This window comes from Peromyscus californicus, unplaced genomic scaffold, assembly GCF_007827085.1.
Source record: "Peromyscus californicus insignis strain IS unplaced genomic scaffold, ASM782708v3 Scaffold_5__1_contigs__length_169319896, whole genome shotgun sequence".
Taxonomy (NCBI): Eukaryota; Metazoa; Chordata; class Mammalia; order Rodentia; family Cricetidae; genus Peromyscus; species Peromyscus californicus.
The window spans coordinates 94,408,368-94,421,627 of record NW_026294573.1 but is presented as its reverse complement, the minus strand read 5'-3'; the positions used below and the strand labels follow the sequence as shown (position 1 = coordinate 94,421,627).

The following is a 13,260-nucleotide window of genomic DNA, read 5'->3' as shown; positions in this document are numbered from 1 at the left end:
CAATCACATAATAAACAAACAAACAAACAAACAAACAAATAAATAAATAAAAGCTAGAGCACACTCATTTATTTATTTCTTCTGGGGATTGAACCTAGAGCCTTTTACATGCTATCCAAACAATCTACCACTGAGCTACTAATATATCCCAAGCCCTGCATTTACCTTCATTTATTAATGATATGTGTACATATTTTACTAGCAAGTATTATGAGGAATATTTAAAAAAGAAATGTTAAGTGTGTGAAACATATAAAAAGAAGTTGAATGTTGTGTAAAGTGTGAGATGATTGGTGTGCAGTACTCAGGCATTGCTTCCTGAGATGGAGACGGTGTACTTCATCAATACCTGAGGTACTGTTAAGATTGGTACTCAGTACTCAGGCTTTGCTTCCTGAGATGAAGGCTGTGTACTTACTTCATCAATACCTGGGGTACTGTTAAGATTGGTACTCAGTACCCAGGCTCTGCTTCCTGAGATGTAGACTGTGTACTTCATCAGTACCTGGGGTACTGTGTGTTTCTGGGCTTCATCTTTGACTCAGTCAGTAGGCTCTTTGGAGCCAAAGCCCAGGAACCTGCATTCCTCACCTCTCTAAAGCTTGAGAACCATTAAGTCATCTCTGTTTGAATACATACATGACCCATCCATTCACTGTACTTTTCTGAGTGGTCCTACACGCAAGTACATGTTTTTAATGTTGTCTGTCTTCTGTGACATTTAAGTTTGCCATTAAAATATTTTTTAAAAAATACGTGATATTCTTTGGTTATATTTTGGTGTAATTCCCACATTTGTCTCTTGAGAGGAACTATCACTTGTTCTTGGAGTTATTTCTCACATGATGTAATATGCAGCTTTCCATCTTAACCTCTTTGTCTCAATATCTACTTTGAGCCATACTTTTCCTAGAATTAACCTTAACATTTCAAATATGGCTTGTATTTTAGGGGGATCGTAAGAATACAATGAACTCCAGCTTTCCCATAGAGTGTGTAGAATTTGAAGATAGTATAAGAAATAATTCATTCAAAAATTGAAACCACATGAGTAAAAGAAATAATACAGTTAACCATATATGGAAATCACTCAGAAAAGAAGCCACTATAAGAGATAATAAGTCTATGGCCATAAAAATAGTGGGGTGTTGTTTTTTATTTTCTCTTTTGGGGGGCCCACCACCCAACTCCCAAAGAAATCACTCACGGAGGCTTAGTCTTAATTACAAATGCCTGGCCTTAGCTTGACTTAGTTTCTAAACAGCTGTCCTTAACTAACTTACCCTGTCTACCTTTTGCCTCTGGGCTTCTCCTGTTCTCTTACTTCTGTAAATCTTACTTTTACTCCGTGGCTTGCTGTGTAGCTGAGTGGCTGGCCCCTTGATCTCTCTTTCCTGATTTCTCTCTATATGTATTCTCTCTGCCTGCCAGCCCTGCCTATCCTTTCTCCTGCCTTGCTATTGGCCAGTTCTTTATTAGACCATCAGGTGTTTTAGACAGGTACAGTAATGCAGCTTTACAGAGTTAAACAAATGCAAACATAAACAAAAATAATACACTTTAAAATAGTATTCTACAACAGTGGGGTCTTCTAAAACTCTGGAAGACCCAGGTTTGGTCCATGAAAGCATCTAAAAGTGACTGATTTATAGCTGAGTTAGTGCAACACATGCATTATGACTCACAGTTACTATGAAAGCAAAGGAGAGATGCTTTGTTGTTGATAGTGAGGATGCTGCAAGATTCTGCCTGTCTTCAGCACTGCATAAGAAGTGAATCTAGAGTGTTTTCTTGTTTTTGTTTTTGTTTTTTTTAAATCTGAAGCCTGGTGCTAAGCTAAACAGAGAGCCAGAAAAGAAAGTATCTAAGATTCATAATGTTAGTATCAAATACTTGCTGGGTTTTTACCTGTAAAGAATCATGGGGTTGGCATCATGTGGCATTATTTGAGTGGAGTCTGTTCCTTATCTGTGACCTTGGACAGGTTGGCTGACATTTCCAAGGGTGTTCCCTAGTCTAAGAAATGGGGTTGATAATGCTTACCATCAAGTATTTGTATCATTATTGGTAATCTGAAATACAAGGTGTTAAAAAAAACTATAAAAGACATGAGGCAAGGAAGCATCTAGGTGATTCTTCACAAAAAGCAAGCTGATTATTTTTATTTTAGCATGGACATGGATATATTGGGCAACTTTTGCTTCACACATAGTCCAAACCTAAACTTCATGGAAAATTACATTATAGTTACTATGTACTCCATATGAAATATGAAACACAGGACAAGTTTGAAGAATAGAGGTGATTGTTGCAGTTTCACTTATATCTGAAAACAATATAAATCTCTAATAGTAAGAAAATGGTCAAATAAATTCTAAATCACTCAGAAGATGAAATTATACAATTAAGGAAGTATTTGCAAAGCATTTATAATGATACTCCAAATTGTAATGAAGAGTCTTATTGTTTTTGTATATAATATGATTTCATATATATATTTCATATATGTAGGAGTACTTTAAAAAATCATATATCAATTCTAGTATCAACAATTTTATGAATATAAATGAAATTTTTAAAAATATTCATGCATCTATCTTAAAATTTATTACCCACTTCTCAATGGGTGAGGTTTATCAGGAACCATGGAAAACTAAGTTCCCTTTACTATAAACATGAATCATCTACTGTGTATTCTTAAATTGATTCGATGCCCATGAATGACTTCCTGTTGGGTCTATGTAGAGTGTACGTTGTGATTTGAGATGGAGCAGCCTTAGGCAGCAATCACTGATGAAGAGTTCTCTTTGAGTCTGCAGCGATGAAGACCTGTGGCTGGCGGTGGTGGCATACTAAGTATGGTCTCTGCTCTCTCTGCTGCAGGTGCTGATAGTCTGCAGCACGGGTTTGGCTGGGATTATGCTGCTCAACTACCAGCAAGATTACACAGTATGGGTGCCACCTCTGATCATCGTCTGCCTCTTTGCTTTCCTAGTCGCTCATTGCTTCCTGTCCATTTACGAAATGGTAGTGGATGTATTGTTCTTGTGTTTTGCCATTGATACAAAATACAATGATGGGAGCCCTGGCCGGGAATTCTATATGGATAAAGTGCTGATGGTAAGTACTTCAAATGCCCTCTGTTGCTTGAGGGATAAAAATGGTAGCAGTGTTTTCAAAACACACTGTATGGTTAATTTCCAGAGTAATTCAGTATTTAAATTGTAGCACTCAATCACAAGTGAAGTTTGTTTTGGAAAAAATTGGGGTAGGTCTTCCTGGGACAGCAGAGACCATTTCAGATCCACCTACAGGAACAGTACTCATTAATAACTCTAAGCACTCACTGTTCCATCCAATCTGCCCCTCTCTACACTACACAGATTTGAATGGACTTTTAAAACATGTCTTCTAGCCACTGATCTGATCCAAGTGTCCTCTTCTGAAGTGTTTCTTAAAGAAAAACTCCTGTTTTCAGATCTTGATTGCCTTTCTCCAGCAACCACTTATCCAAGTTATTACCATCAACCCTGGTTAAAACCCATCAGCCTACATCTCACAGGCCAGATTGAAGGAATTTGTAGTGAATACAGGAAGCAGCCTATAATTGTCAAAGTATTTTGTACTGACTCTTCTTAAGCATATTGCATCTAGATTTATCTGTGCAGCCCCTGAAGTTCCTCTGTATTAGAAATTCAGCTGAATTCTGAAACAATTTGAAAACCATATTCAGATGCTTTAAGGGACTGGAGAGTGATTCTGAGCACTTGCTGCTCAGGCAGAGGAGCAGGTATCATTTCCTAGCACTGGAATGGCACCCATACAACCTCTGTCATTTCAGTTCCAGGGGATCCCACACCCTCTTCTGGCTTCCTGGGGACTGCACACCCGTACTCACCCATACACCTAAAATTAAAAAAAAAAGTTAATAATTTAAGATTGCTTTAAATACAGTTTTATGATGGTTAAATGATAGCAAACTAAAGATACTTAAGACTGAATATGATACCTTGAAACAGCTATTTTGTGGTAGTGTGAGGTATCCAATTAAATCTGAAGTAAATGTGTGACTATAAGACATACCTTTTTTTCTTCGGTAGTGAAAAATTGAAGGTAAATGAACTGACTTGTTTGATACTGATTGTCCCCAACTAATAGCATCATCAACTACATGTTGAATGCTTTCATAAGTTCTAAATGAATTCTGTCTGGCTATTTTCATATGGAATTTCATCTGTATTGCAGTCTCTTGTGACTAGAGCAGTTCAAGGGGAAATTTCTGTTGATCAATTTTTTTTTTTTTTTTAAGGTAAACTCTCTGTAGCCCATGCTTACCTTGAACTTGTGCTCTCCCTGTCCCAGTCTCCCTGGTGTTGGGATTAGAGGCGGGAGCCACCATGCCCTTTGTTTTCTTCTGTAGGAATACTGAGGATACTAGGGAAGAAGTATTCTGCAGGCTTTGATAGAGCGGTACAATCCCCTGGGAAATGTTCCTACTCTCCCAACTTCTGACCACAGGTTCTGGTTGACGCTCTCCTTATCTCTGCTTTATGGAGTAATATCTAGAGCTGTAAATAGCAGGATACAGGTGATAAGGAGGAGGAAATGGTAAGGCTAGATAGCTGTGGGGTGTGGTGGTGCACATCTATAATCCGAGGCTGGTGCAGGAGGATTGTCATGAGTTTAAAGCCAGCCTGGGCCATACAGTGAGTAACAGGCCTGCCAGGGCTACATAGTGAAACCCTGGCTAAAAATTTTAAATATATATATAAATAATACAAACCAGAAGCTTTTGAAGCAAACTGTTTTTGGTTCATTTTATCTTGATAAGGAAAACAAAACAAAAAAGATATTCTAAATGTAGGAAAAGCAAGCTCTTAAAACTGTTGGTTATAACTAACATTATCTCCTGGAGCCATAGTGAGAATGTCAGAATGGGTGATGCAAGGAAGATTTTACATCTGCGAATTGCAATCCATCCTGACAAATTTAGTGATTTGCTTGTTCATTCAAAGTATTGTTTACCACAGTAAGGATGTACCGTTAAAATTCACCTGCTGACTGAAATCTAAAACGATCCCTGAATTAATGCTGTGTGGTCCATATCTTGCAGGAATTTGTGGAAAACAGTAGGAAAGCGATGAAAGAAGCCGGTAAGGGAGGCGTCGCGGATGCCAGAGAACTAAAGCCGATGGTAGGTGGAGATGAGGAGGTGGCCGTCCTCCACGAGTTTCCCTTTCACTTCTTCTCTCTCTCTGTCTTCACTGACTGCACGTCCTCTGGAGAAGCGTTCGTTATCTGTATCACGCAGGACATGCTGCTCTTTCTGTTTGTCTGCTTACCCATCACTTGGATGGCAGAACTCCTGTCACAGCTGAGACTACCATCTGTAAAAGTGAGCTGAAAGGAACAGTGGTGTCTCTGCCAGTGCTCAGAGGGCCCGGGTGCTCGCCTGCCTCCAAGTCAGAACGGTTTCTCTTGTTTTCTGACTGTCAGGATTTAGTTTTCATCCCACTGGACGTTTAGCGGTATGTTTGAAGCAGCAGTTCATTTTTACCATTGTAGAAGATAACCATGAAGGTTCCTTTCAGCTTGCTGAAGTTCATATTCCTCCTTTTAAAAAAAAAAAAATTGTTCTGTTTTCATTGCTGTCTTTACCTCTTTGCGGACTTTTTCTTCTGTTGCTCAGATTGTACTTTCTTTGCTGTTGTTATGTTTATTTGTTTATTTGGTTTGGTTTTGTGTTATTTTCACCTGCAAACAAGGCGATTTCCATCAATACCCACGTTCCATTTGGTAGGAAGAAGCTACTCTTCTCACACCTTAGCTGTAAAAGGAATTGTTTTCTCCAATCAGTCACAGATGATAGGTAGATGACTTATACTTAGGTAGGTAGATAGACAGATAGACAGACAGATAGAAGATTAATGTATATGTGTATGGATGGATACATGGATGATCTCATAGATCAATAGACAGGAAAATAGGCTTTTTATTTGGGGGAGGAAAGTGACTTAATCAGTTTCGCACCCCGAGTTGTTTCTTTTATAGATAGTCTCCTGTAGTGTAGTAGTACATATCTCAAACCTATACTAGTCTAATTAGAATGATGCTACCAATCCAATAGTGACATGAAGAAATGTCACTTACACTGCCTAGTTGTCCTCATTGTTTAGGAAATAAAGAATCTAAAACTTTAAAGGGACTTATATAAAAAATAACTGTAAAGAACTGACTTTTGCCTCTCCCTCCTTTCTGGTGGTTGAAGCTTCCATTAAATCAATCTTCAGTAATAAGCATTTTAAGAAAGGTAGAAATATTTGATGTTGAAGACCAGCCAATTTGGCCATGGACTTGGCATGTATTTCCATCATGACTCTTAGTAAGTAGAAGATGAATTGTGGTAGACCAGAGTACAAGTATCCCTTCCCTACCAGAAACCCTAATTTATAGACACTAATCCTAAGAGACCTGCCGAAGTTAATAGTGTTCTGTTAAAAGCCACAGCCTTTTCTGAGTAGTATTTTCAGTTTTCACCTGTGGCCCGTACCCCAAGGAGTGTATTAATCTTCACGTGGGTTTTCCTTTCACTTTATGTTGCTCATCGGATCATAGCTTTCCTGCAAGCTCTGTCCCCAAACACATCTTTTGTGTGCATTGTCCTGCTGGTGTGTTGGGCACTACAGTGTTTGACTCCCAAGAATGTCACTGTAAGTAGTTAAGAAGTGTCCCGTTCCCTCCCGCCCCCTCCCCCCCAAGCAGTGGCAAATGTGAGTGGACAGCCCTATTTCTTAAGCATGCCATTAAACATTTCTTCTCATGCCTGGTAAACATGATCAGAGTTGATGCCTACCTTCCCCCAGCCCTTGTGTCGTAAGGAATTATCTGAGACCTTCACCACTGAAGCAAGGGGACTATAGAAAGTGAACAGCCTGTTCTCATTTGCTGTTACTCTTTCAATGAAAGCTCTCCACGAGAGCATCATGTCTGTTTTGTAATACACACAGCAACAACCGCTGCCGCCTGCCTGGCTCCCTCCATATGGGCTGTCTTCATTTAGATTTTTTTTTTTATCCTGTAAAAATATTTAAGAAAATGAGGTTTTCAGATTGTCCACTTGATGGGGGTTGTTGAACTAAATAAGAAACTGCCACTTTTCCTCTTGAACTATTTAAGAGAGCCTCACTAGTTTAAAAAACTTCTTAAGATTCATGAGGTCTCTCTACAATTCTTAGAAGAGTTTGCTGAATGTAATGCTTTGGAGATCTGGCTGTCTGCTTGCGGTTGTACAAGGACAAGATTTCAAAGGGCAACCTGAGCTCTCTGGGGATGTGGGCTGGAGTAGTGGAGGAATGGGCTATGCGTGTCTCACTGGTGACCTGAAGGAAATATGGCCTGCAGTATTCCAGCATCGTAGGTTCAAGAGAGGAGTCTCAACCTATTTTGCCCGGGTGCTGTTGTGACCATGTGTGTATGCTAATAGCATCATTCGTATCTCCTTACAATGGTAATTTTCTAAGATTATACTCTGTATGACTTTGTTTTCTAGGCTTCGGGAGCAAGTTCTGCTTGAACGTAGCCGGCGGTTATGGACCCCATTGACATTCCAAAACAATATATACACATAACTATGTATTTGTGTGTGTGGGTGTGTGTATATATGTATATGTATGTGTGTATATATATGTATATGTATATACACACACACACATAATCAGCCAAAATCAGAGAAAAGGAACAGGGATTTAATACCTTTTTTATGCTTATTTTTGTCAAACATGTACTCCTTTCATACGGGTGGCTTTTACAAGGCAACTTCCGTCGTTTAATGTTTTCAATTGTAATTGTCTTAATGGAAATGTTAGATTCATATCTGATTAACATTTTTAATAACTAGAGGAAATTTTAACTTTAGTTACTTAACCTAGGTAAAATTATTGTACCAAATTCTTGTGTAAGTTTTTGCAGGGATGATTTCCCTGGTGTACGTTTCAAATCAGCATCTTATTTTACTGATGCCTAAGTCCTAGTCCGTCAGACTAGGCGTGTGCATTCAGACAAATAGGAGATTTCTCCAGTCTGTTTCCCCCAATCAAACAAGCCATGTCATTTTATTTTCAGAAGCATATGAGTGGGGCCATTATGGGGAATTTCATAATAGCTCATGCATTTGTCAGCTGACATTCAAAAGTAACCAACTCCTCAGGTATTTGTAGTTTACCCTAATGCTTCTATAGAAGAAAGTAGGAGACCTAGAGAAAGAAAGGGGTAGATATCTTTATTATGCAAACTTTTTTCCTGTATTTTGTCGCTTTCCTTTTTGACTTCTAGTAGCATCCACCACACATCTGTATGCCTGATTTTAAAGGAAACTGGGGCACCCAGCCCGTTTAGCCTTTCCATTTCTGTGTATTGATTTTCAGCTTAGGTGATTCTAGAAGGCGTAAGAGAGAGAAACACGAAGCATGAAGCATTGGGAATTCCAGTGCTTTTTGCTCTTGTTTCAAGAACAAGTCAGGAGCTTAGGGTTCAACGGCCATCTGTTCAAATGCTCGCTCTGAAATCTGAACACACTGGCAGGTGCTCCCCTCCTTGGTCATCCATTTTGAATATCCAGAGTTCTACAATGTTTAACTGAAGAATTGGTTAGTGTTAATCTTCAAGTGTGAATGTTCTTTATGTTTGGGGGTACGTTTGGGGTTTTTTTGTTTTGCTGGGGTTTTTTTAATTCCTAAAGCTTACCAGATATGAATGGCTAATATTCCATTGTTCTGCTTATTGTAATGGTGAATGCTTTAAGAAAAAAAGTGTAATTTGCTAAGAATAATTCATGATCTGTTTATGCGATAACTCCTTTTTGTTACAATTTTTTTAAAAAAAAGCTATTTTTGTTAATGTAAAGTAAATATTTCAGAGCAAATTTTTTAAACTTATTGCACTAAATACAGGCTCTGTAAAAAAAAAAAAAAAAAGCCTCAGCATTTATCATTCCATGGAAAGAAAATCTTTTGAAAGAAAGCATTGCCTATCAGAACTAGACAGTGAATTAGACTGGTGTTATGGAATTGCATACAGTGTCCCGAGGGCTCAGTCAGCAGCTGTTTGCTAATGTGCTTCCTTTCAAAGGGTTGGACCTTTAAATTGCTGCAAAAGGTAAATTGTATTTTCTTTTTTAAGTACTGGTGTTCTTTAATCTAGCTAGGCTAAATTTCGCTAAATGCCTTGGTTTCTTTTCAAGCTCATGAATATTTCTGAACCTTCAGAGTATTTGCAATAAGAGTCTGGATTAAAATGACAACTAACCACACACACACAGTTAAGAGTTCATGTCTGAGCAGGATCCGGGAAACCAGTGTTGAAAGCATAGCTATTGTGAAATAACAATTCGCCAGAAATTAACATCTAACATCTAGTGTTGCCAAATAGTGTCACTGTACTTTTATATCACTTGAAATGGAATTTAATTATGTAACTAACAACTGTCCTACTAGGTGAGAGAGAAAAATCAGAGTACCATGTGACTCATAGTCACCCCGATTTCGGACATTCAGAAACATTGTGAACTAAGGTTAGAACAGGCCAAAGCCTGGAAGATGGGTCTCCCACCGGAAGACATTCCAGGAGCTAGCCATTTTAGGAGGTGTCCCTCCAAAGTGACCTGATGATGGACTTGAGCTTGGGAATCAGGTTCTGCTCACTTGGACATCCCTGCATCATGGACTCTTGCTGCCCCTGTTCCATGTGCTCGCAATTCCAGCTACTGGAAACCACCAGGAATGCTTTCTAATTATCATTTGCAACTAGAACTGTAATCAGAAAAGAAAATTTGTATTTTTGTATAACTTGATTGTGTGCCATTTTATATAACAGGTCCTGTTTTACAAATAAATTTTGTTTTACTAACATTGTGTTTAGAAATTATGATCTATGTGTGTAACCATGTCATTTGAGTTCAATTAATTTCCAGACTGTTTGCCCCAAGTACATTTGTGTGCCATATAGTTATATGCAAATATGCATATCTATTACCCGGGTGCACACAGAGAGATATTTGACGTATGGAATATCGCTCTGCCCTGAGCTCCATTCTCTGATTACTTTTAGAAGGCCTGGCCGAGGCTTGTTAGTAATACTTAAGTGTTCCGCTTGGGTACCCTGCTGCTGCCTCTTTCATCCATCCGCAAGTCATTCTCCTAGCTATGGGCTGCCTTACTGCATCTGCTCACCGCTTCCGTCTTCCGCCCAAGTGAGAAGAATAGACCCAGAGCAAAAATGGTCTGTGAAAGCTGGACACCTGGATAACTTTATAAACCATCTTGTTCTGTATTGTGACTTCTTTCTTTTCCTGTGATGGTTTTTCAACACCACACTGTGGAGTCCTGTCTCTGGCGTTAGACGTGGGGTCTCCTTTTAAAAATGGTAGTGGTCTTCTCAGTGCCACTTGGTCTCTGCCACCAGGCACTTTAGAGTCTGGACTCTAAATGACTTAGACCTTCTGGACTCCTGCCTCTAGAATAAGTTGTCCTGTTACTGTAATGTGGGAAGAGAAGGGTTGGATTTATTTCAGTGTGAATCCATGAGCCCCATCTTCAACAAGAGGCTTACTAGTGCAATAATAATAAATCATTAACACTTAGCCAGGGCACTAAGATTGTATAATCCCTGCATGGATGAGCAGAGCTCAACACAGTTTGTTCCTTGATACCATTTAATGCAATGGTTAATGTTTAGGATTAAAGTTTTCATCGTAGCCTACAGATAATAATGTTCTAACTCCATGCCACTCAAGTAGCTTAGCTGGCTTGGTTCTCAGTCTTCCCTAATGGAGGTCCTAATGAGTGTATTTAAAAATTATGCTTAAAATACGTGTTTTCTTTGAAAGAGATGCCCTTTTACTCTTAGTTTTTCCTTTCTTCTTCTTTCGATGAAAGGTATTAAGCATCTAATTATAACCTCTGCCCAATACCACGGACCATGATATTTGCCTTCTAAACACATTCTGAAGATTACACCCTGGTCAGATGTGGATCCCTTTATCCTGGTCCTGGCTGCTTTAAGTGTGACTCACAAATACCTCTCCCTCCTCAGAATAGTACCAGAAATGCATGCTCCAGGTATCTGCAAGCCACACAGTGCCACCACCCCTCCCTCCACCTCTGGGCCTCAGACATCCCTGCCATGCACAGTCCCTGCTGCTCTGTGCTCTTCCAGGAGGTCCCTCTACATTCAGAGCAGCGTTCTGAAATCAGCTCCAAACCCAGAGCTATTGGTTATGGTGACTTGAACATTTCATTTTATTTTTTATTTTTGGCTTCTCATTTGAATTGGGGTTCCCAGTAGCCTTACTGCAATATCTGAGAAATTTCCTTCAAAGGGGTCTGTGAGCTTTTATCTTTTAATAAGTAAGCTCTGGGCTGCGGGCATAGTTCAGTGACAGGAGCAGTTGTTCAGCATTCACAAGGCCCCGCACCACCCTTCTCCTTAAAACATCAGTAAGTCAGCTCACTGTTGCTTTGCTATGGCCACTTGGAAAACAAACAATCCATCAGAAATCTGCAGGCTTATCAGTGCTCCTGATGATGTTAATCTCCGTATTCCTTTCATGCATTCCGTCTGACAGATAGAAGTGCTTGCTACAGTTAAGATATGGTCTGTGAATATATATTAGAGAATTATGGGATCCTAAGTAAATGCACGAGGCAGAGATTTGTGTGTTCTGTATTCTAGCATAGAATGATGCCTTTTGCTTTAAATGCATATTCATGTAGCTGTGTTCATTACGGAATGCGTGTTGGCCCTTTTGAAAAGTAGCCATTGTTCATATACAGTGGCAGCTTGCAGAATTAACTTGTCTTCATTTAGTGGCATATGGTCCAGGTTTTGAAAAGACAGGATCTTTGAGTATATCAAGAAAAAGAAAAAAGTCTAAAGTTAGCAAAAACTTAAAAACAAAAATAAAAATTAAAATATATACAGTGAAAAGTTTGAGAAAACACACTTTTCCCATTGGAATTTCTTAAATTTGAGCCAAATCTTATATTCCATATTTTAAGAGAACAATTTCAATTCAAAATTTAAAACTTTGAAATTACCTTTCTTACAGAAAACCTCAATGCAGAACTTTTTTTTTTTTTTTTTTTGGTTTTTCGAGACAGGGTTTCTTTGTGTAGCTTTGCGCCTTTCCTGGAACTCACTTGGTAGTCCAGGCTGGCCTCGAACTCACAGAGATCCGCCTGGCTCTGCCTCCCGAGTGCTGGGATTAAAGGCGTGCGCCACCACCGCCCGGCTTCAATGCAGAACTTTTAACTTGTGACTTTCTGCGGAAAACCTTTTCTTGTCTCTAGGACTGTTGTGTTCTTTCTTCCTCCCCATTTTGATTTCTTTATATGTATAACAATAGACCAACGATTGAGTTTCTTTCTTGCATGAACAATTGCTGCTTTTGTAAATTACAAATGCAGGATTTCAGTTTGGTATTTTTTAGGGGGGATGCGCATTTATTTAAAAGATAAGGAATGGTTAGGGACCCAAATATTACACTGATCTTCAGTTTTTTTTTTTTTTTTTTTTTTTTTTTGGTTTTTCGAGACAGGGTTTCTCTCTGTAGCTTTGCGCCTCTCCTGGAACTCACTTGGTAGCCCAGGCTGGCCTTGAACTCACAGAGATCCGCCTGGCTCTGCCTCCCGAGTGCTGGGATTAAAGGCGTGCGCCACCACCGCCCGGCAATCTTCAGTTTTTATACTCGGTTTACAACCTAAATGATTTCTTTTCCAGACCAGAAAGCTCAGAAAAATCAAGCATTTCTTCATAATCTAATCAAGATCTAGTTGATTATGAAAACATTGATTCTTTTATACATGTTTCAGATGTTTTTCACTTTATTTGCTGGTATCCAAATTTAGTATTTGAAATTCAAAAGCAGGTTTGAGTGACCATAGGGTCTCTTTGTACTTGTGGAAGCTTTGAACTGCCTCCTAAATGTACCTCACTGCATCTCTAATGTGTTCCTCCAAGTGGTTAGACCTCCTACTGCCTATCCATGGGGATGATGCTAATTACCTCTGACCTGAATCAGTTTTATAACTGAAAATAGTATGTGCTTTAGTTCCAGGTTTGGAAGTAGAAAACCACACTAATCTGAATGGGCAACATGGAATCATTACACCAATTAGAAGTATGAGGTGGGATGTGCCCTGGGGAAATTTCTGGCAATGAACCAAATTCTTTCCAGTGGGGTGGGGTGCACCCTAAAAGAGATGA

At 39.2% G+C, this 13,260-nt stretch overlaps 1 protein-coding gene across 3 annotated transcripts in view; it reads left to right on the top strand.

The window, feature by feature from the left end:
- Slc44a1 (solute carrier family 44 member 1) overlaps nt 1-13,260 on the top strand; it is a 182,504-nt gene that overhangs the window by 121,239 nt on the left and 48,005 nt on the right. The window contains exons 14-16 of one of the 3 annotated variants that reach the window (XM_052718899.1): nt 2,884-3,120; nt 5,114-5,194; nt 7,550-9,905. In XM_052718899.1, coding sequence (XP_052574859.1) covers nt 2,884-3,120; nt 5,114-5,194; nt 7,550-7,573 — 342 coding nt within the window. In that variant the 3' untranslated portion in view covers nt 7,574-9,905. Of the gene's footprint in view, nt 1-2,883; nt 3,121-5,113; nt 6,832-7,549; nt 9,906-13,260 lie in introns of those variants that run through there. The other 2 variants (XM_052718900.1, XM_052718898.1) reach the window with 2 other exon arrangements.